This window comes from Colletotrichum truncatum (assembly GCF_014235925.2).
Source record: "Colletotrichum truncatum strain CMES1059 chromosome Unknown Contig_0014, whole genome shotgun sequence".
NCBI lineage: Eukaryota > Fungi > Ascomycota > Sordariomycetes > Glomerellales > Glomerellaceae > Colletotrichum > Colletotrichum truncatum.
The window spans coordinates 215,064-239,438 of NW_027222411.1; the positions used below are offsets into that span (position 1 = coordinate 215,064).

Genomic DNA, 24,375 nt, shown 5'->3' on the forward strand with positions numbered 1-24,375 from the left:
CTAGCATGAAAATCTATATTTGCGAGATAACGAGAAGTAAACCAACGGAATAACAAGCATTGATGAACAAAACTCAACTAATTTGACCAAAACCAAAGACAAAAACCAAAGAAAAACAGTTTAGATAGGGAAACAAAAGCAAGAAAGAAATCCATAACACTAAGTAAGAAAGCCAGAAAGAAAAAAGAAACTATGCATCATGCCAGAATCTGGTTGTTGTTTTTTTCAGCATCCGTCAACGTAGCTTTGGCAGCTACGGCTCTGTAAATCTTTCTCGGGAGAAGAAACAATAGAAGAAAGAATCTGTCCGAGAAGATGAGCAGCACGTGTGCCCAAGCTGGGGGATATGCGGTCTTCCCACAGCTCAAGCTCGATGGTAAGCTTGTTCCTCTCGTCCAACGCTCTGACGTAGACATCGTACTGATCAAAAAGGTTAGCATGGTAATTTGTAACGGCAGCAAATTGTCGGATAATCTTACCTCTACAGGGTCCCGAGCTTCGTGGAAGCGAAGGATAGCTCCGTTACAGGCCTCGACTGGCTCAACTGCTCCATCACCTCTGACAATAGACAAGGCCGTGTTGAAAAGCAGTTGAGAGTCGCCGTTGAGCTCTTCGTAAAGGTCCATGACAGGATATGTCTGGTGAGGCAGCTTGCCAATGTACTCTTCATGTACATCGGCCATGGTCTCAAGAATCGAAGACCGCTTGTTAAGCTGCACGTGAGTGGGAACCAGACACATTACCGGCCCAAATATCTCAGTAATGTCATCAACAGGCGTATCGCGTGAGGACATAATTGTGCCGAAGCAGGGCTCCATATTCTGTCCGCCACTCAAGCGATGGAGTACAATGGCCCAGGCAGTTTGGATCAAGGTGGCCAGGGTCATCTCCCTTCGAGCGCAGAATGCATGGATTTGGACGCCTTCTAAATCAGGAACCTTCACGTACATGGTTCCCTGGCCAGATTGGCGTATTTCATATGTGGGAAACAGGCAGGGTTCCATCTCCGCCAGCTTCTTTGTCCAGAACTCGCGCGATGATTCCTGCTGAGAGCCCTCGGCGTATTCGATAAAGTTCCGGAATGACGCCTTGGTAGACTCAAGGCGCTGTTCGAGAGCATACCGGAAGTCACGGTACAGAATGTCTATGGAATAGCCATCCATGATTGCGTGGTTTATCTCAAGGCGGACAAGTGACTTGTCAGAGCTGGTCCTGTAGACAGACAAGTGATGTTGTAAGCTTTCAGTGTCGTAGGTTGGTGGTGTCGAGATTTCTCTTGTGGGCATGCTGTCAAGACTGCCCAAGTCATGGAAAGAGATATTGATAGGTGGACTCTTGAGAATCATTTGCATCGCCGTCATTGTCTCATTCTGTTCGTGGCGGAAGAACTTTGCGCGAAGAAGAGAATGTTGCTGTACAACTGCCTGCCATGCTTCAGCAATTCTTGCGTTGTCGAAGCCGGGAGAACCAGATATCTCAAACTCATGAATCATTCGATAGATTCGAGAGTCTCTGGTCTGAGCCTTGAGCATATGGCTTTGCATGGATGAGCACGGGTAGACGTCCTCTACCTGGTTGTGAGTCGTAATTCCCAACTGGGTCCAGGTGCTGTCTGGGATCTTGTTCATGTCGAAGTAAGGCACAAAAGGACTTGTAGCTCGGACAGCTCCGTTGCTGAGTTGCTGATCTTTAGAATCACGAAGTTCACCAATGACTTGAGAGATTGACGTGATGGTCTTCCTTGCGAGGATATCGGCAGTAGAGAGATCTCCCAGGCGCTGCCGGATAGCTGAGGAGACTAGCATGGCCGTGATTGAGTCTCCGCCTAGGCGGAAGAAGCTATCATCAACGCCAATGGAGTCTGCGTCAAGATTTAAAAATTGTGCCCATACCTCCTGCAGTACTCGCTCTGTCTTTGTCGAAGGCATGCGCTTGTTAGCTTGCGGTTCGCTTGCCAGCTCTGCAATCTGTGAAGTGGTGAAGCTTGAACCAATCTGCTGCAGCTGCTTCCGGTCTGTTTTGCCCGAGGTGTTCATCGGCAACTTTCTCATGGAGAAGTAGACGCTGGGTACCATGTAGGGAGGAACTCGAGTTGAGAGAGCTTCCTCGATAGCCTCATCAACTCTCACTATCTTGGCCGTGGTGGGAGTGGTATCCGATTGTGATGAGCCACCCTTCATAGCCATAAAAACTGCCAACATGAGTTTGGCATCGTCGCCTCCTGGAGAGATCACGGTAGCTGCAATCTCATCAATCTCCGGAAGGCATTGTCTGACGTGGTGCTCGACTTCTCCTAGTTCCACGCGCTGGCCGCGAATCTTGACCTGCACATCTTTGCGGCCGATATAGACAAGACTGCCATCTTTCTCGTATCTGACCAGATCGCCTGTCTTGTAGAGGCGGCCTCTGCGGCCAGAATGCCCCGCGGAGCCCTGCAAAAGCCATGAAGGGTTTTCGATAAAAGCGGCAGCAGTCGTTTGCGGCTGGTTCAGATATCCCAAACCGACCAGGGGGCCTTCCAGGACGAGCTCTCCCACAGTTCCCATGGGCACCAAGCGGTTGGCGTCTTGAGGGTCGACTACCCAAGTCACCACACCAGTACCGAATCCAATATTGGTGGATAACTTTCCTGGCCCAACGCCAGCATGGATATCGATAGTGCTAGAAGGTGTACATTCTGCGGGTCCGTAGGTGTTAATAAGGCGGGTGCTCGTCGGCCATCCTGCGAAGTCATCTTTGCGTGCTGGTTCTCCTGCATTCAACAAGAATTGGAGGCTTGTCAACTTTTTACGATCGAACATTCGGAAAACAGAAGGTGTCGTATGGATCAAGGTGGCGTTGAAGGCAACGAATGACTCGGTCAACATATCTTTTCGCTCTCTATCAGAAGGAACACAGAGGCAACCTCCTGATGCGAGGGTCATTAGAGCTGTAGATACTGCAATGTCGAAAGCATAGGACGCGACGTCATATACCCGTTGACTGCTGCTGAATCCGAGGCGTTGCGATTGGTAGTGGAAGGCTGACGAGAGTGCTCCATGTGAAATCTTCACACCCTTCGGCTTTCCAGTACTACCGGATGTGAAGACTATGTATAGCGGGGATAGAACTCCTGGTTGTTCTTCGGAGAAGGTCTTTTGTCCTGAAAGGTTCTGAGGATTGAACATTGTTTCAGAATCAAGAGCGATTGTTGTCACCGAGAAGTCGACACAAGTCGTAGCCTGTTGTTTCACAGAGCAAAGAAGCACCTTTGCCCCAACTTGTGATATAATCTCCTGAAGACGGGATGGAGGATGCGATGGATCCAGCAAAACAAAAGCCGCACCGGCTTTCATCACAGCAAGCATTACAACTGCTGTCAGGCGAGACTTCTCAAAGCATATGGGAACAATATCTCCGTGGACGATACCCAGGGATGCTAGGCGATGTGCGAGCCTATCGGCCGATTCTTCCAACTCAGCATACGTCACCTCTCCATCCCATGCGCAGATGGCGGTTTTGTGCGGCGTTGTCAGGGCTTGTTCCCGAATGACCTGGTGCATGTATCTTTCACAGACTGATGGTACAGTACTATTCATCTCCCACACTCTGTGGTGCTCATCTGCTGATAAAACATTGACTTGGCCTAAAGTTTTATCCGTTTGTGAGGAAGATAGCTCGTCGAGTATGGCGGTAAAACGGTCGAGGATTAGTTTTACCTGCCAACGACTGATGTACTGCTCGTCGAAATTGGCTTCAACGGTAATATCACGGTGGCCGTAAGAGCAGGTGAGGTTCAGCGCATAGGTGGAAAATGCCGCGTCCTCTGATGCGTCTTGCGTGTTTGCGACATCAGCTTCCTCGTCAGGTTGAATAATCAACCAGGTTTGGAAACGACATGCTTGGTTTGCCTGAGGGCTTAGCGTCTGTATACGGCTAAGTCCAGTCTGCTCGTATGGGATCATGTCGATAGACTGTTGCTGGACATCCTGTAGGAAGGCAGAAACACTCTTGGAGCGGTCAATCTGTATACGAACAGGGACTGTGGCAATAGTTGGTCCAGCGACCTCCTCAATGCCCTTGAAGTTGGCAGTTCTTCCTGAAACAGTTGTACCAAATACAACATCGGGAACTCCGCTGGATTCAGCCAGGGTCAATGCCCATGTTCCGCGGATAAGACTTGCGACGGTTATGTTGGAGCCAGAAATTGTCGGCAGCGAACAGACTCGCTTCTCCAGAGCCTTAGCCTGTGGCTCTGCACCGGCTGTCAAGACGGGGAATGTGGGTGACTCAAATGCGTCGAGGTATGCCCTCCAGAAATCGTCGGCAATGGTAGATCTTGCGCTGGCGGTATATTTCATGTACAGGTTGAAGTCCAAGAAACCGTGCGGTGACTCATTGCGATACATACGGTTTGCTGATTCAAACAGGCGAGACAAGAAATGCCCGTCGTATAGGGCGTGATGAAGGGTGAGCACAAACGAGGACCGTTTAGCACCATTCGGGCGAATGAGAGCAAACTGAATCAGTCGAGAGCCGAGTCCCATAGGCGAGGTACGGTTCATTTCGAGGTACTGGTCCAAGTCGCTACCCGCGTCCCACGGAATGTCCTCGTCTACAACGACCTGGAGCAATCCAAATTGGGTGCTTTGAACGATTCTCGTTCGCAAAATTGACAGTTGTAGTGCGAGTTGAGACCAAGCGTTACGGAACCGGTCCAGATCGACATTTTCATCTAGTTCCACGACATATTTGAGGACATATGCGTCTGCGGACTTGGACGTCAAAGAGAGCAAACCCTCCTGAAGAGGAGTACAGGGGTAAGCATCTTGGACTTGAGCGGCCTCAATTCCACAGTCCGCAGAAATAGCTTCGATGTGGTTGGGGTGCTCTAACGCTCCTTGGAGCAGAGAGAAGGGCTGGATTTCATCGTGGATGTCTGCTTGGCTTGTTCGTGACTGTGAAAGAGCTGCCAAGGCATGAATGGTGGGGTTGCGGAAGATATCAGCAACAGAAATGGACATGCCCTCGTCGCGGGCTCGGCTGACGCAGTTCATCGCCCTGATAGAGTCGCCACCGAGGGAGAAGAAACTTTGATCGATTCCAATAGTGGCGGTATCGAGATGAAGAATTCCAGCCCATACTTGTTGCAAGGCTCGCTCTGTCTCTGTGGACGGTTGCCTCTTGCTATTGATGGAGTCGATCTGCATTTCTGCAAGCTCTTTGGCAGAGAATCGAGAGCCCAGTAAGCGCAGTTGGCGGCGATCAACCTTGCCGGAAATGTTGAGCGGTATTTTCTGGACGGCAAAGTAGATCGCGGGGATCATATAAGCCGGTAAGCGCTGCAAGAGAGCAAATTGCTCGTCTGGCAACGGCTTCATTACAGTTGCTGGCTCGTTATCGGATTCGTCGCTATCGTTGTCATGTTCCATGGCAACAAAAGCAGCTAGCATTGGACTAGCATTCTCGCCTGTAGGAGTGATCATTTCAGCAGCGACTGTTGATGCTCCTGAGATGCACTCGCGAAGATGATGTTCCACCTCACCGAGATCAACGCGTTGACCTCGGATCTTGACCTGAACATCCTTACGTCCAACATAGATCAGATTTCCTTCCTCGTCGTACTTGACTAGATCTCCTGTCTTGTAAAGAGTTCCACGGCGGCCCGGATACCCAGCACCACCTCCTTGCAGAAGCCATGCAGGGTCTTGGATAAATGCCGCGTTGGTTAGGCTCTGGTCGTTCAGATATCCCCGTGCGGTTATCGGACCTTCGACAAGTAGCTGGCCGATGGCACCTACAGGTGCCAGTCTATCGGTGTCATTTGTCATACACACCCATGAGGCTGAGCCGACTGCTTTTCCAATAATCGACCCGGAGCCTGGTTGTTCATTATCGGCGGTGTGCATTACGCAGAAGACTGTGCACTCTGTAGGTCCGTATCCATTGAGACACTTGCGACCCGGTCCCCATCGTGTGAGATCATCGCTATCGACCCGCTCACCACCAGTTACAACTGTAGCAAGCGATGGTACTCGGCTAGGGTTAAGTGAACGAGATACAGTTGGCGTGAAGAAGGCAACGTTTGCCTCCATGGCTGCAATACTCGATTCTAGGTTGTTTAGGCGATCATGGTCTGATGGAACGCAAATACAACCACCGTGGATGAGTGTAGTGAAGATCTCCATGATACAGGCGTCGAATATGTAGGAGGCGAACTGGTATGCCCGTGAATTCGAGTTAAAGCCAATTACCTGGCCGTGGTATGTGCAGCTTGAGCTTACGGCTCGATGTTGAACGACGACTCCCTTCGGCTCTCCTGTACTTCCTGAAGTGAAGAGGACGTAAGCTGTGGAGTCTGGACCAGTGGAATGGGTGACTCCGTTGACTGTGTTCCGGGCTTTCTGCATCACTTGTTCCATCTTAGGTTGGACATTGGTATCGAAGAAGTCGGCTCCAATGCCCAAGACAGTTCGATCAGGACAGTTGAGAATAGTTGCCTGTTCCTGTGACGCCAGGATCACAGTCGCGTCTGTTTGGACAAAGATTCGTTCTCTGCGATCGGTGGCCTGAGAAAGGTCGATAGGAACGAAGGCGCCGCCAGATTTTAGTACAGCCAACATGGCCACGATGACCCATTTTGACTTTTCAAAACACAACGGCACTATGATGCCTTGGCCAACCCCAAAGTCGTGAAGGCGTTGGGCCAGTTTGTTTGCCAGCTCATCAAGCTCAGTGTATGTAAAGTCACCGTCCCAGGAGCAAATAGCCGGGGCACTTGGTCGTATCTGCGCCTGCTCCTCTACTATGTTGTGAACACAGCGTTCGATGGCTGGCGGAAGGTCTTGGTTCCACGACCAAATTTGTTGGCAATCCGTATCAGACAAGCTGTTGACATCTCCTACCAGCACGTCATCTCCAGCCACGGCTATCTGGTTCGTAATAGAACCAAACAGCTCTAAAACATTTTGAACTGAAGATGAACTGATGACGGTTTGATCGTAAATAGCCTCGACTTGAACCTCACCATCTCCTAGGTAACAGGTGAGGCTTAGAGCATAAGTGGCAAACTGCTCTGCAGCTGCATCTTCTTGCCATTCTCCTAGGTTTTCAAGCTGACTCTGCTCTTCGGATTGCTCGCGTGGCTGGACCACAAGGAGTGTTTGGAACTGGCAGGCAAGATGGGCCTCGTCACTCAAGCTCTGTATGTGATGCAGGCCAAGCTGCTCGTGGGGGATAGTGTCAACCGACCGCTTCTGGAAGTTTTGAAGGAACACAGGTACTGTTTCCGCAGAGTTCACGTTCACTCTAACTGGAATAGTTGCGATTGTTGGGCCTGCAATATTCTCAAGACCAACGAGCCTGGCATTGCGTCCCGATACCGTGGTGCCAAAAACAACATCGTCTGTGCCGCTGAACGCGGATGCTGTCAGAGCCCATGCAGCTTGAACAAGTGTAGCGGCCGTAATGTCAGCCGCTTGAATAGGAGGTATCGAGAGCGATCGGAGCTCGGTTGAGGTGACTCTTGGCTCCCCACCCTGCGAAACCGTGGGGAATGGCTCTGAGGAATAGTCGGCTAGAGTCTTGCGCCAATATGTTTCGTCAGCCTCTAGATCCCTGTCGACCATGTACTTGATGAAAAATTTGAAGTCGACAGGGCTGGGGAATGCTTCCTGGTAGTACATCTGGCGGGCGATGTACGAGATCTGGCTAATGGACGCGGCATCGTAAAGTGCGTGATGAATAGTGAGTACGAAGAACGACTGCAACGAGGTGGCATCGCTGATCATGGCGAATCGGGCCAGCGAGTTACCCAGACCTATCGTAGTCGGGCTGTGTGTGTACTGATGTAAATCGTGACTTGCGTCCCAGGAGATGGCTTCATCCACCACGACCTGTACGAGCCCAAAGTGCTGATTTTGGACGATTCGTGTCCGCAAGATGGGCATCATCTCTACTAAACGATTCCACACATCGCGGAAGCGTTCCAAGTCAATGGCCTTACCAATCTTCAAGACAGTTCTAGAGATGTATGCGTCGCCGTCAGACTTCAGCGTCAAGGAGAGGAGGCCCTCTTGGAGAGGGGTGCAAGGGTAGGCATCCTGGATTTGGTTCGTCTGGATGCCACAGTCCAGAGCAAGAGATTCAAGCCCACCAGGCCCATCTATGGTAGAGGAATCACTCAATAGAGAGAATGGAGCGATGTCACTGTAAACAGTGTCCTTTTCAGTCAGTTCAGTGTTAGCAAGGGCGGCAATGGTAGGGTTCCGGAAGATGTCGGCAACTGAAAGCGACAAGGAGGAATCCTGACGAGCTTGATTTACGACCTTCATAGCTGCGATAGAATCGCCTCCAAGACGGAAGAAGCTATCGTCAACGCCAATTATGGCGGGATTAATGTTGAGAATACGAGCCCATATCTGTTGCAAGGCTCGTTCGGCGGTTGTAGACGGAAGTCTCTTGTCGGCGCTAGAATCAATGCGGCTTTCTGCCAGCTCTTGGACAGTGAAGCTACTGCCAATAGCACGTAGTTGCCGACGATCGGTTTTTCCAGAGGCATTGAGAGGCATATGTGTAAGAGCAAAGTACACGGCTGGAACCATGTAGGCCGCGAGCTGCTGCGTGAGAGCGTCCTCTATCTCCGAAGTCATAGTCATGACACGTGCTGCGGGAGAGTCGGTGTTGGTGAATTCATCATTCTCAGCATCCTCCTGGGTGACTATGAAAGCCGCCAACGTTGGACTGGCATCTTGGCCTTGAGGAATAATGACCTCTGCGGCCACAATAGGGTTTCCAGAGATGTGTTGTCCGAGGTGATGCTCGATTTCGGCCAGCTCAACGCGCTGGCCTCGGATCTTGACTTGAGCATCCTTTCGCCCGATGTAGAGCAGGCTACCGTCTTCATCATATCTGACCAAATCGCCTGTCTTGTACAGACGGCCTCGGCGGCCGTGGTAGCCAGCTCCGCCTTGAAGCAGCCAGACTGGATCTTCGATAAACGCTTGCGCCGTTTTCTCTGGGTCATTGAGGTATCCGGATCCAACGATTGGGCCCTCCAGCAGGAGTTCTCCCACAGCCCCAATGGGAGCAAGTCTGTCGACATTATCTTGATCGACAAGCCATGTTACGGCTCCCATGCCAACTCCGATGTTGGTCGCTTTGTTGCCAGTATTGTCTAGGTTGATGATGCTAGTCGGGGTACATTCGCAGGGGCCGTAGGTGTTGAGCACGTTTACACCCTCTGGCCAGCCCTCGAAGTCACGTTGACGAGTCGCCTCGCCTCCGAGAATCAACGTCTTCAGCGAGCCAAGTTGATCACGATCAACCGTCATTGCAACCGATGGTGTTAACTCAACCATCTCCGCGTTTCGGCTAAGTAGGGACCCAGTAAGGTCGTTTTTGATTTCGGAATCTGACGGAACAACACAACAGCCTCCGGCGGCCAGCGTCATGAGTGGTGCTTCAATAGATGGGTCAAAAGCATAAGAAGTAAACTCATACACTCTCATTCCTTTCTTGTAGCCCATTGCATCGCTCTGGTATTCGACAGCTGCGGCGAATGCGCTGTGGCTGATCACTGCACCCTTTGGCTGACCTGTGCTTCCCGAGGTAAAGGCGATATACATCGGCCAGTTGGGATCCGCAGAGATGTCGAGTGTTGAAAGGCTCTCTGAGGGCTGCTGTCTCAGCTCGTCGACGTAGAGGCTGGAGCTGAGTACGACGACCAGTTGTCCGTCGTATCTCGAGCGCAGGGTAGCAGCATTCTGCGACGAGCAGATCAAGAAGTTAGGTTCCATCATCTTGACCATATAGTCTATACGGCTTGACGGCAATGAAGGATCAATCAACGAAAATGCTGCGCCACACTTGAGCACCGCAAGTATGGCCACGATGGTCCATTTGGACTTTTGAAAGAAGAGCGGCACTATCGCCTTGGGCTGTACACCCAGGCTAATTATATGAAGCGCGAGTCGCGTGCTGAAAGTGTCCAAATCATGGTACGTCAAGTCGCCGTCCCAAGCGGAAACTGCCATGGCATCTGGTTGAGCTGCGACCTGGCCAGCTATGATTTGATGGACAAAGGTCTGGCTCGCTTGAGGCAGCACATTGTTCCACGACCAGATGCGTCCCAGGTCAGTAGCTGATAGCAGCTCTATGTCGCGCCAGGAACGAGTTGATTCGGCAGCAATAGAATTCAAAGCTGCACCGAGCATGTCTGCAACACGCTGGCCCTGAATCTCGCTGCAGAAGCCGGCCAAGAAGTCGATTTGAACGTGCAGCGTCGAGCCGGTATCATATGCGGAAACTGACACGTCGTACTGTATGCCCAAATTAGAACAGCTCATGAGATTATATGCAAAGGGTCGGGATTAGTTTGGCTCGCTACTTACATCAACAGGATCGGATCCGCCTTGAAGCTCAATGGCTAGATCACGATAAGACTCACCAAGCTGCTCGCTGTCGGATCGGAATGACATGATGCTGTTGAAAAGCTCCCTGGTTCCATTGCCCGAAGCTCGGTGGATGCTCATCAGAGGGTATGTCTGGTGGGGCAGAATATCCAGGTAGTTTTGATACACCTCTTGCAGAACTTCAGCTACCGGTCGACTCTGGTTCAGTCGAACAAGGTAGGGCACCAGGCATACGAGCGGACCAAATATTCCGTGTACATCCGCGACAGGAACATCGCGACCGGAGAGGAGCATGCCGAAGCAGGGCGTCGACGAGCTTGTGAAATCTCGCAAGACCAGGAACCAGGCTGTTGCGACGACAATGGCGGGTGTTATTTCCAATTGGTTACAGAGAGCATGGATACGTTTACTGTCCAGGCTAGGAACGACTACCGATACGGCCTGAGTGGTTTTGGTGCTTGGCTCGCCTGGTACAGGGAAATAGCAGGGCTCGCTGTCCTGGAGGTATGCTCTCCAGAACCGGTCGTTTTCTTCGGCCGACTGGTTCTCGACGTAGGAGACGAAGTCCCGGTAGAGAGCTGCATCGCTGACATCTAGCTTCTGATGGTATGCTAGATACATGTCTTGCATAAAGATGGTGGTCGTGAAACCGTCGGAGATGGCGTGATTCATGTGGAGGTTTAACAATACCTGACGATTGTTTACCGGTTGAATCACTAGATGGTGCTGCAAGCCACCCTTGTTGTACGCGAGAATCTGCTGGTCATCGGTGTTGGACCCGGCGTATGAGATGCTGGCAACAGGATTCTTCAAAATAACCTGCATCATCCTGTCGCTGCCAGGCATTGCCTCCACGATCACCGCTCGTAAGAGAGAGTGTCGCTGAACGACTGCCCTCCAGGCTTGTTCGACCCTGGAGACATCAATGTTGTCTTCTGCGCCTGTGGTCTCAATCTTGAAATCAAGCCGTGTTTTGTATGTCGACGAGTCTTTAGCCTGTGCAATAAGGATGCCCTCTTGCATGTGAGTGCAGGGGTATATGTCTTCCACATCGATTGCCGCAATTCCGAGCTCAGGTATAGTCTCTGCCTGGAATGCAGCGAGGTCCTGGTAGGTCTGGAAAGCCATCGGGAAGTCGGACAATGTCCATTCCGATGCTTTGGATGGCATCTGTGATGCCATTTCCTGCAGGACGACTGCCATTTGGTCTCCCCATGCGGCAATTCTGTCTTGATGGTGGATGCTTTTGTGGTACATGATGGAAACGTGGAGGCATCCTCGAGATGTGGTGGCGACGACTTCAAACACGGATGACCTCAAGAGTCCTGACATGGATGCGGGTTCGGTGTTGTCTGGCAAAGAGAGCACACCGAAAGCGGAGTCATCCCTCTCCAACTGCTGGTACTGACCAGTATAGTTGAATAGAATCTCGACTGGGAAACCGGCTGCGTGTTTACGAGCACTGGCTTCGCTGCCAAAACGGGATGTGAAGTAAGACCAGCCGTTATCAGGAAGTTGACGCAAGAAGTCCTTTGTTCGGGCAATCCGTTTGGATAGGGTCAAACGTCCAGAGGTGTCTGGTGTGGCAGGGAAAATAGTGGTATACCATCCCACAGTCCTCGAAATATCGATATTGTCGTCCCAGACTTCTCGTCCGTGTCCCTCGCAGAATACTGTTGGTGGCTCGCGATCATCGAAGACAGTGCTGAATGAGTCTACTAGAGCCGAGATCAACAACTCCATAGGTCGTGTGCCGAAAGCATCGTTGCATTCCCCAAAGACCGCAGAGGTTGTTTTTTCATCGAGCGTGAATTGTGTGGAAATGGTGCCCGCCTCAACGTTGGAGCTGGCATCAATGCCCCAGAAGGTCAAGAGATCTGAGTTGCCTTCTGAGGTGCTCAGCTGCGCTCTCTGTATCTCTGAGGTCATCTGTTGTTGCTGCAGCGCACACCAAGTCTGGAAGCTGATTGCAGGGGTTGACATGATACGTCCTTGCGTCAGTAGTTGTTCAAAGTCTTGCAGTAGAACACGCCATGAGACCAAGTCGACGACGAGATGGTGGACAGAAATGAAAATACTCTGGTAGTCGCCCTCGTCAAAAAGCACGGCCGCTAGAAGAGGGCCACGCTCGATGTCCAGAAGGCTACGGCATTGATTGATAACAACGGCCTTGTCCTCGTTACTCGCTTCAGTCAGGGAGAAGGTAGTTGTGGTGTCACTGGAAATCTGTTGTTTCCATGATGATTCCCCAACACGAAGGAAACGAGCCCTCAGCATGGGATGTAAGTCTACAAGAGAGCTGAGATGCTCTCGTACATCCGACAGGGATGTAGAGAGACGAAGTTGCAGGAAGATACTCTGGTCGAAGCATCGGTTGGGCTCAGACTGCGTCTGCATGTAGAACTGTTGAATAGGGCTGAGGTCGAAAGGTTCATGGTGGTCTGGGGCAGATTGCATCAAGACTAAGCCGTGGGAGTTGGGAGTGACATTGAGAGCGAGCTTTGCAATTGTCTTCTTCTGCAGAACATCGGCGGTGGAAATGTTTCCTAAGGTTGCTCGGGCATCGGATGATACTTGCATCGCGCTGATGGAGTCACCACCAAGGCGGAAGAAGCTATCGTCTACACCGATGGTGGCTGCATCGATATTGAGAATGCGAGCCCATATGTTCCGTAGCGCTCGCTCCGCGTCTGTGGATGGATCCCGCTTCTCACGGCCCGTGTTGACACGCATCTCTGCAAGCTGCTGAACAGTAAAGCTGCTACCGATAGCTCGAAGTTGTCGACGATCAGTCTTGCCGGATGAGTTCAGTGGCATCTCGGGGAGAGCAAAGTATACAGCTGGTACCATGAAAGCTGGTAGCCGCCTTGTGAGTGCGTCCTCAGTGTCTGCTGACACCGAGATAATACGAACGGGCTCGGTTGTTCGGTCACGCTTCTCATCTTCCTGGAAGACCAAAAATACTGCTAGAACTGGCCTTGCAGCAGTGCCTCCTGGAATAATCACCTCGGCGGCCGTTACCGGTGCGCCCGGCATACACTGGTGAACATGATGCTCAACTTCACCGAGCTCGACACGTTGGCCTCGCAGTTTGACTTGGGCATCCTTTCGACCGACATGGATAAGGCTGCCGTCTTGGTCGTAACGGACTAAATCTCCCGTCTTGTAAACTCGTCCGCGTCTGCCAGGATGCACTGGAGTGCCTTGTACCAGCCAAACAGGGTTCTCGACATGGGCTTCTTGCGTCATCTGGTCATTGTTGAGGTACTTGGATCCTGTGATGGGACCCTCCAGGAAAAGCTCGCCGGGCGTTCCAATCGGCGCAAGCTTAGAGTGGTCATGCTCGGATACCACCCACGTTACTGCACCAGCACCGAAGCCGATACTGGTCTTTGTGGCGGCTTCTGAACCCTTACCGTTGAGTGTAGCTGATGGGGTGCACTCGGAAGGTCCGTATGCGTTGACTACAGAGACTGTGTCCGGCCAACGGCTCATGTCGGAGGCAGAGACTTGTTCACCGGCCAAGATAACCGTTGCAAGGTGTGGGAGGGATGTAGGATCGATGGTGCGTGCGACAGAAGGGCTGATGTCGATGATGGTGGCTTGCGTATCGCGCAGACAGCGAGTAAGGTCGTTCTTGAGATCATCATCTGTTGGTACGCACAGACAGGCTCCCGTGGTAAGGGCCATAAAAAGGTTGCTCACAGAGGCGTCGAAGGCGTACGAAGAAAAGTCCAGAATACGGCTTTGGTGGTTATACTGCAGGCCTGCGGACTGATACTTGCAAGCTGCCGCAAGTGCTGAGTGAGAAACCACCACTCCCTTTGGCTTGCCAGTGCTTCCGGAAGTGAATACAGCGTACATGGGAGAGTCTGGCGACACTGATAATCGGGGAGGAGACAAAGGCAACGCTGGCTTCAAGAATAGTGAATCCGTAATGGTGAGGATGGTGAAATCTTGGGTGGACCATCTGGCTTGCTCCTTGGGTGAGCATACGAGGACGGGCGTTGCGAGTTCTGTGACAATGGACACAAGACGGTCCATCGGCTGCGCGGGATCAAGAGATACAAAGGCACCCCCAGCTTTGAGGATCGCAAGCCTTGCCACAACTGTCCATTTAGACTTTTCGGAACACAGAGGCACCAAGACATCTTGTTTGACTCCCATTTTCTCAAGTCGATGGGCAAGTCGATTTGCCAATTCGTCCAGCTCAGCGTAAGCAAACTTTCCATCCCAAGCATCGACCGCCAGGGCGTCAGGTCGTGCTACAACCTCATCTTGGATGATATCGTGTACACATCTGTGAACGGGCTCTGGGACCTCGGCGTTCCAGTCCCAGACCTGCTTCAGCTCTGCCTCTGGTATGGTGAGGATGCTGGAGAGCGCCAGGTTGTCTTTGGCAGATGCAAGTTGCTCTGCCATATTGCAGAATCGCTCCAGTAGTAATTCCACGAGCCATTCTGAGATTCGGCTGCTGTCATAGAGGGCCTCCACGTCGACGATGCCATCGGTGCCGAGTGCGCACGTAATGTTAAGCGAGTATGACGCAAATGCTGCCGCATCCGTTGTGGTATCGACACTTGTCCATTGGCCCATGTTGTCTGTCTGGCTTTCGTCTTCCTCGCCCGCTGCCTTTCCTTCTCCGAGCAAGTTTTGTGCCTCGGAACGCGGCTCGATAACGAGCATTGTCTCGAACTGGCAAGCCAGCCGAGGACCGTCACCCAATTGTTGGATGCGCTGCAGACCAAACTGCTCGAAGGGAATCATATCGACAGATTGATTCTGCACGGTTTTGAGGAAGGAATTGACTGTTTGCTCACGAGCAATGCGCACGCGAACAGGCACAGTGGCAATGGTCGGTCCTCCAAGGACCTCGATACCATTGACGGGGGCTTGACGGCCGGAGACCACTTCACCAAAGACGATATCCTCAATACCGGCTGAGGACGCCATTGTCATGGCCAGAGCAGCGCGCAAGACACTGGCAGAGGTGATGTCCGCTTGGGCAATGGATGATATGTTGCATTTACTTCGTTTGGTTTCGCCGGGCGAGGCTGGTGTTTCGTTGCCCGCCAGAGTCGCCGGGAAAGGCTGATTTTCGAATCCCTCTAGCTGTGAAGTCCAGTAGCGAGCTGAGGCGTCTGCATCCATCTGTGCCAAGTACTTGGAGAAGTACTTGAAGTCAACAAGCCGGGGAGAAAAGTCTCCAGGTTTGGCTGCATACAGCTGACGTGCTACTTGTTCCATGATGCCGAGTGAGTGACCGTCATAGAGGGCATGGTGCATCGTCCAAACAAATTCACGATGATGGGGTTTGGCAGGATCGTGAATCAGAGCAAAGCGGCATAGCCGGCCACCCAGCACCATGGGGTTTGCTGTATCATCTTCCAAGTACTGACGCAGGTTGTCGCCCTCTGTCCAAGGAATTGTGTCGTCAACAAGCACCTGTGTGAGCACTCCAACATCTGACTGCACGATACGAGTGCGCAAGATAGGGAAGAGACGCGTCATGTCGTTCCAAACGGCCCGGAACTTATGGAGATCGACAGAGGACGGCACATTCAGCACCAGTCTGAGGACATAGGCTTTGGCGTCGGTAGACATGGTCGTAAGGGCCAACAGCCCCTCTTGAAGGGCAGTGCAGGGATAGGCGTCTTCGATGGCCGCGATATCTACTTGGCAGAGAGTGGCTGCACGTTGGCGCAAGCTATCAACGGCATCGGAATCCATGAGTTCGAAAGGCTGCAACGACAGCAGGTCGGATGCCCCTCCGTACCGAATCTGTGATGCTTCCTGTCCCGCCTGTGCCGTCTCCCCTCTCTGGGCAAGCTGATTGAGAGATGGGTAACGGAAAATGTCGGCAACGGAGAGGGAGAGTAGGGCGTGTCCAACCTCGCGAGCAGCGCTGACGACCTTCATGGCTGAGATGGAGTCACCACCAAGGCGGAAGAAACTGTCATCGGCTCCAACGGTGTTGGGGTCAAGTTTAAGGACGCTACCCCAGATTTGCTGCAAGGCCCGTCCCACATCTGTTGAAGGTGCTTTCTCGTTGCCTCTAGAAGTAACACGATTCTCCGCTAGCCGCTTGCTGGAAATGCTGGATCCGATTTCCCGCAGTTGTCGTCGGTCTATCTTACCAGATATATTGAGCGGTATCCGTGAAAGCGAGAGGTAAATTGCGGGTATCATGTAGTTGGGCAGTCGTTCCGCAATAGCATCCTGGGCTTCTGAAGATATGGTCATGACATGGGCCGTAACAGCTTCGTTGACAAGGTTGTTGTCGTTTGTATCTTTCGGCACAACGAAAGCTGCTACCATAGGGCTAGCACCTTCGCCTTCAGGAGTGATCAACTCCACAGCTACAGCAGAGGATATGTCCGAAAGACACTGTCCAACATGGTATTGGACTTCCCCGAGCTCAAGTCGCTGGCCTCGGATCTTGACTTGGGTGTCCTTCCGGCCGAGATAGATGAGATTATCAGCTTCATCATAGCGTACCAGGTCGCCAGTCTTATACAAACGGCTGCGTCGTCCTGGATATCCAGCTCCTCCCTGCAATAACCAGAGAGGGTCTTGGATAAATGCGTCTGATGACTGATGGTTGATGTATCCGCGAGCTAATGTCGGACCTTCAACCAGTAACTCACCAACCGCGCCAATTGGCGCAAGCCTATTGCTGCCATCAGCCATGCAGACCCATGAAACCGAGCCTACAGGTCTTCCGATAATTGAGCCAACACCTGTCTGGCTGTGAGTGACGGTGTTCATGACACAGAATACTGTACATTCTGTAGGGCCATATCCGTTCAGAATCTTCCTGTGTCGACCCTGACTCCACCGTAGCAGGTCATCATCAGTAGGTCCTTCGCCGCCAAGGATAACTGTATGCAAAGGAAGTCGGCTTGGGTTCAGCGAACGAGCTAATGTGGGTGTAAAGAATGCAGTGTTTGCATCCATAGTAATCATGCTCGCCTCCAGGTTATTCAACCGGTCGTAATCAGACGGGATGCATATGCAGCCTCCATATATCAAGGTGCTGAAAATTTCCATGATACAGGCGTCGAAGATGTACGCAGCAAACTGGTATGCCCTTGTGGTTTCAGTCATACCAATTGTCTGACCGTGGTACGTACAGCTCGAGCTCATAGCCCGATGCTCCACGATGACACCCTTGGGGTTTCCTGTGCTTCCAGAGGTGAAGAGCACGTAAGCTGCAGAGGCCGGGTCTACAGACGGGATAACGTCGTCTCTCTTGCTCGCTTGAGGTTGCTTGTTAAAAAAGTCGGTCCCAATACAAGCCACGGTTCGACCGGAATGGCGAAGGGATGGCTCGTATTGTTCCGAGGCAAGGATAACCGATGCGCCAGCTTCTTCGAAGATCCTCTCCCTACGGTCTCTAGCCTGAGATGGATCAATGGGAACAAAAGCGGCTCCGGCCTTCATAACAGCGAGCATTGCGACTACTGTCCACTTTGACTTCTCGAAGCACAGCGGTATCATAGTGCCCTTCTCCACCCCTAGGTCGAGAATGAGGTAGTGCGCTAGTTGTGTTGACAGCATATCGAGCTCGGCGTAGGTAAACTCTCCGTCCCATGAGCATAGTGCAGAGGCATTTGGCCGTTTTCCTGCTTCCGCCGTCACGATATCATGTGCACATCGGTTCACCGCTGGCGGCACTGACCCGCTCCGCGACCATACAGTTTCGTAGTCTGCTGCAGATAAGGTATTCATGTCTGCCAATATCGTCTTCTTATTGGCGCTGGCCAGCTGGCTGATCACGACCTGCAAGCTGTCTAGAAGCCTTTGAACGGATAGTCGGTCGATGATGTTATCATCAAAGATGGCCTTGACACCAATGCTTCCGTCACCAAGTGAACAGATTAAGTTGAGAGCATAGGTAGAGAAAGCTTCCACGCCTGACATGTCTTTCCATTGTCCTAGAGCTGCTTCGGACTGCCCTGGCTCTGACTCCTGTGGTGGCTGCACTACCACCAGTGTCTGGAATTGGCAGGCGTGGTGAGCATCATCGCTGACGTTCTGTATGTTCAAAAGTCCTAGCTGCTCGTGAGGAATCATGTCGACTGACTGCTCTTGCACCTGGCGAAGGAGTTCAAATATCGTTTGAGCTGAGTCTAGCTTGACTCTCGTAGGGACTGTGGCGATAGTCGGCCCAACAATGTTCTCAATGCCAGTAAGCCTGGCACTTCGCCCGGAAACCATTGTGCCGAAGACAACATCAGAAGTGCTGCTGAACATCTGAACCGCCGCCGCCCATGCAACGCGGATCAGGGTAGCAGTTGTAATATTAGGTGCCAGGATAACGGGCACGGAAAGTTGTTGCGAAATGGTGCATGTCGGCTTGGCTTCTGCATGATGTCTGACGAGGGGAAAGTGGTCAGAGGTGAAGTCAGCCAGAGCAGACTGCCAATAGTTCTTATCCATCGCCATGTCCCTTTCGTTCAGATACCGTACAAAGTACTTGAAGTCAACGGGACTGTTCAGTGGCTCAGTGTAATAGAGACGGCTGAGAAGATCACAAATATAGTTGAGTGAAATAGCATCGTAGAGAGCGTGATGCATGGTCAGAACGAAGACTGATGGAGATGGAGCGGGACGGCGAATCAAACCAACTCGAATGAGTGGCAGCGCGATACCCAAAGGTTTTGCCTCGTCTTCCAATAGGTATTCGTCTAGATCGCTGGCGGTGTTCCACGGAGTCGACTCGTCGAGGACCACTTGCAACAGTCCAAACTGCGGGCTTTGGACAATCCTCGTCCGCAAAATGGGTACCATCTGCACTAACTGATCCCAGCTGTGACAGAAGCGTTGCAGGTTGGCTTTCTCATTCAGCTCTAGAATGACTCGTGATACGTAAGCTCCCGCAGACCTGGATGTCAAAGACAGCAGGCCTGCTTGGATTGGCGTGCAGGGATAGGCATCTTGTATCCGCGATGGATCAATTTCGTGGGTGACGGTAATCAAATTGCGATAATTCGATTCATCGACGTCTTTACCAAGAAGAGAGAATGGGGCAATGTCGCCGTAAGTTGTAGTTTCGTCCACCTGCGCCATGCTGGTTAAAGAAGTGATGGTTAGGTGGCGGAAGATGTCGGCGACAGAGAGATGTAGCCCATGGCCGCGCGCCAGACTGACAACTCTCATCGCTGCGATAGAATCACCGCCAAGGCTGAAGAAGCTATCGTCGATACCGATAGTAGAAGAGCTGATGGCAAGCACATCTGCCCAGATCTGCTGAAGGGCCTGGTCGATTTCTGTAACCGGCATTCGTTTATCGCGGCTGGAACCGATTCTCAGTTCTGCAAGCTCCTGCGCGGAGAAGGTTGATCCTATCCCCCGCAGTCTGCGACGGTCTGTTTTACCCGAATTGTTGAGTGGCATCGCGGGTAGAGCGAAGAAAACGGCCGGGATCATGTAGGATGACAGCCTCTGAATAAGTGCGGCTTCGGCCTCGGTAGAAATGTTAATGATCCGTGGCGCTGATGATTCGGTATCGTCATCAGCCGTTCGCTCGATGTCCTTCATAACCAGGAACGCAGCCAACATCGGGTTGGCGTTTCCACCTCCGGGAATGATGACTTCTGCAGCTACTAGACGGGCTTCGGGGACACAATGGCGCACGTGATGCTCTACATCGCCGAGCTCAACACGATGACCCCTAATCTTGACCTGCCCATCCTTTCTGCCAATATACACGATGCTGCCGTCTTCTTCGTACCGGGCAAGATCACCTGTCTTGTACAGGCGCCCTTGTCTGCCCGCATACCCTTCAGTTCCTCGAACCAGCCAGTCAGGATCCTGGATGAAGACAGCAGCCGTCTTTTCGGGCTCATTCAAGTATCCCGACCCGACCAACGGGCCTTCGATGAGCAGTTCTCCTGCGGTGCCTAAAGGCGCCAAACGGTTATGATCCTCAGGATCAACCAACCAGGTGACTGTACCCGCACCGAATCCAATGTTGGTAGCATCTTTTGGTGTTTTAGTAATCGGATTAAGTGTACTCGTTGGCGTGCACTCGGCTGGTCCGTAGCCGTTGATCACGCGTACCGTGTCAGGCCATCCTGTGAGATCGTCTAGCCGTGGTGCCTCGCCTCCGAAAAGTATCACCTTCAACTTGCTCAGGTTTTCTCTTTGCAGAATGCGTGACACTGATGGCGTGATGTGAACCATGGTGACGTTCAGAGATGTCAAAGACTCCATCAGCATGTCCTTACGGTCGGTTTCTGAAGGGACGCAAAGGCAACCGCCCGAGGCAAGAGTCATCAGGATTGTCTCTATGGACAGATCAAAGGCGTATGACAAGAAATCATATACTCGCTGAGAGCCAAATCCAATGATCTTCGATTGGTAGTGGAAAGCGGAAGAGAACGATCCATGTGAGATTTGTACACCTTTAGGTTTTCCAGTGCTGCCAGATGTAAAAACCAAGTATAGGCGAGATGCTAGGGATAGTTCATCTGGAGAAGCAGACAGGACTGCTGATGTCGACTTGGCCTTTGCGATCAATAGCGACTCATGATCAACAGTGATTATAGTAGCTGGAAACTCGGAACATAGCTTGGTTTGTGCCGTGGAGCACAAAACTAGCTTCGCCTCAACCTGCAGCACAACCTCCTGAAGTCGAGAAATCGGTTGTGACGGTTCTAGGAGAGTGAAGGCTGCACCAGTCTTGAGAACAGCAAGCATCGCGACTGGCGTAAGATGTGATTTTTCGAAGCAAATGGGGACAATATCCTTGCAGCTGACACCTCTAGCAGCAAGTTCGTGCGAGAGCGCAGTCGCCAGCTCTTCTAGCTCCGCATAGGTGAGGTCGCCATCCCATGCGCAAACAGCAGCTGCGTTTGGTGTTTTCCTAGCCTGTTCTTGGATGATTTCATGCATATATCTCTCGTAGACAGGCGGAACTGTCTTGTTCCATTCCCATACTTGACGGCACTCGTCAGCAGAGATGGCTTCAATTGAGGCCAGTGGCTCGTCGCCATTGTACGTGCATAGACCATTCAGCGTGCGGTCGAAACGACCCAGAAGCAGGTCCATCTGCCACTGGCTGATGTGCTGGTCATCAAAGCTAGCTTCTATGACAATGTTCTGCTGATCATAGGAGCAAGTGAGGTTGAGCGCATAGGTGGAGAATCCCAACTCGTCTGATTCGTCTTCGGCTATGACAATCTTTGATTCTTCCAGCTGAGTTGCTTGAGAAAGTGGCTGGGTAATGATCCAAGTCTGGAACTGGCATGCCCGGTGCGCCTCGGGGCTCAGGGCCTGTATTTTCCGCAGTCCAGTCTGTTCGTGCGGGATCATCTCCAGAGATTGTTGCTGGACTTGTTGCAAGAATTCGGAGATGGTTTGGGATTGATCAACCGTTACACGCACTGGAACCGTGGCCATGGTCGGTCCGGCGATCTCTTCAATGCCGTTGACGTTGGCGTTTCTTCCAGAGACAGTTGCGCCAAATACAACGTCGGCTGTCCCACCTGATGTAGCCAAAGTCAATCCCCATGCGGCACGGACGAGACTTGCAATGGTAGTATCAAGCTCCTTTGTAGGTGGTATCAGATACGATCGCTTGACTAAGGACTTGGCTGACGGCGGATCCGAGTTTGCTGCCAATTGGGGAAATAATGGAGACGCAAAACCAGCCAAGTAGCCTCGCCAGTAATCATCAGCAGCTTCAGAATTGGCCTGCGTGATGTGACTGATGAAGCGATTGAAATCCAAAGTCTTCATAGGGGCCTGGCTTCGGTATATCCTGTCTGCCATATCAAACAACCGAGGAAGGAAATATCCATCGTAAAGTGAATGATGGATTGTTAAGACGAAAGAGGCGGGTTGAATAGAATTGATGTCTTGTATCAAACCGAATCGAATGAGGGGCAAGCCGATTCCCATGGGTAGAGCTCGATCCTGTTCCATGTACTGGCGCAGATCGGTGCCTTCTTTCCACAGAATCTTTTCGTTTGTCACAACCTGTACTAGGCCAAGTCTCTGGTGCTGGATGATTCTAGTTCGGAGGATGGGTAGTTGCTCTGCTACTTGATCCCAGGCAATGCGGAACTGCTGCAGGTTGATATCCTTATCCAAGTGAAGCATAGCCCTCAACACATAAGCTGCGCCTGTCGACTTCGATGTGAGAGAGAGGAGACCTTCTTGGAGTGGTGTGCAGGGATAGACATCCTGAAGCCGATCAACCTCAACATCACACTCAGCACCAATCGATGAAAGTCCTCCCGCCTCATCCAAAGTATCGCCAAGGAGAGAAAACGGCAGAATTTCATCATCAACCACAGAGTCGTTGTCTGTTTGTGACATGCTGGCTAGGGCCGCTATGGTAGGATGGCGGAAGACGTCGGCAACAGAAATAGAAATGCCATAGCTACGAGCCTGGCTGATAACTTTCATCGCCGTGATCGAGTCTCCACCAAGACGGAGGAAGCTATCGTCAATACCAATAGCTGAGGGTTCAATGTTGAGCACCGATGCCCAGACACGATGTAGCGTGCACTCTGCCTCGGTGATGGGGGGTCGTTTGTTACGATTCAACCCGATACGCATCTCTGCTAACTGCTGGCCTGTAAAGCTGTTACCGATACCGCGAATCTGTCGACGGTCGGTTTTGCCAGAGGTATTGAGCGGCATCTGGGCAACGACAAAATAGACGGTGGGCATCATGTAGACCGGCAATCGCTCCGCTAGCGCTTGTTCCGCCTCGGGAGAGATGTTGATGACCCGCGCCAGACCAGGCCCAGTGGATTCATCGGAGCTGTCAAAGCTGCTACTCTGCTTCTCAACAATGAATGCTGCCAACATTGAGCTAGCATCTTCTCCCCCGGGAGTGATCACTTCAGCAGCTACAATGGCTGCCTCTGGGAGACACTCTCGTAGATGATACTCAACCTCCCCAAGGTCGACGCGGTGGCCTCGCACCTTGACGGTGGAGTCGTCTCGCCTGACATATATCAGGGAGCCATCGTCGTCATATTTTACCAAGTCTCCCGTTCTGTAAAGGCGCCCTCGACGGCCTGGGTAGCCGCTTGAGGGGGCCCCCTTCGTCAGCCACTGCGGATCGTCAACGAAAGACGCTGCTGTTTTCTCTTCGTTGTGCAGATAGCCTCGGAACAGAATTGGTCCCTCGACGAGCAGTTCACCTACAGCACCAATGGGTACTAGATGATCCGGATCTCCAGGCATAGTAACCCACGATACTGATCCAACTGCCAAGCCAATATTTGCGTCTTGGGATTTCGAAGGGCTCGTGATGTTCAAGGAGTTAATAATCGAACACTCGGCTGGACCATAGACGTTGATTACTGCTTCAAGTTGAGGCCACCACCTTGCAAAATCCTCGTCCACAGCCTTCTCACCTCCCAGCAGAAGCTTCTTCAAATTAGCGGAAACCCTCTGGGGATCAACAAGGCGGGCTGTAGAAGGCGTAAAGAAGGCGATATTGACTTCCATCGTGTTGATACTTGTCTCGATATCGTTAAGGCGGTCGTTTTCTGACGGCACGCAGACACAGCCTCCGTGTATCAACGTGGTAAAGATCTCCATGATACTTGGATCAAAAGTATAAGCGCAGAATTGGAGAACTCTGGAGGTTTCTTTGTATCCGATCGCACCGCCATGGTAGATACAGCTAGAGCAGATCGCATAGTGCTCGACCACCACACCCTTGGGTTGGCCAGTACTTCCAGAGGTAAAGATGGTGTAGGCAGCAGAGCGTGGGTCATAAACTGCCAAGGGTGTTTGCATTTCCGTAGTTAAAGAGTCCATGAAGGGATGGTCGACTGTAACAACGCAGCGCTCGGGTGCAGCCAGGCCAGGCGCATATGTGGCTGAGGCTAAGATGACACGCGCTTCAGCCTGCATAAAGACTCTTTCTCTTCTATCAACAGCCTGGGAGGGATCGATAGGCACAAAAGCACCGCCTGCTTTAAGCACAGCAAGCATTGATACTATTGTCCATTTC

At 51.9% G+C, this 24,375-nt stretch overlaps 1 protein-coding gene across 1 annotated transcript in view; it reads right to left on the minus strand.

Annotated features, from left to right (window-relative positions):
• Positions 1-197: 197 nt before the first annotated feature.
• CTRU02_215240 (non-ribosomal peptide synthetase protein) overlaps positions 198-24,375 on the minus strand; it is a gene marked incomplete at both ends in the record, with an annotated part of 31,050 nt that continues 6,872 nt past the window's right edge. Inside the window, 2 exons of the mRNA XM_070206415.1 lie at positions 198-10,298; positions 10,371-24,269. Of these exons, the coding sequence (XP_070059906.1) occupies positions 198-10,298; positions 10,371-24,269 (24,000 nt within the window). The remainder of the gene's footprint in view (positions 10,299-10,370; positions 24,270-24,375) is intronic.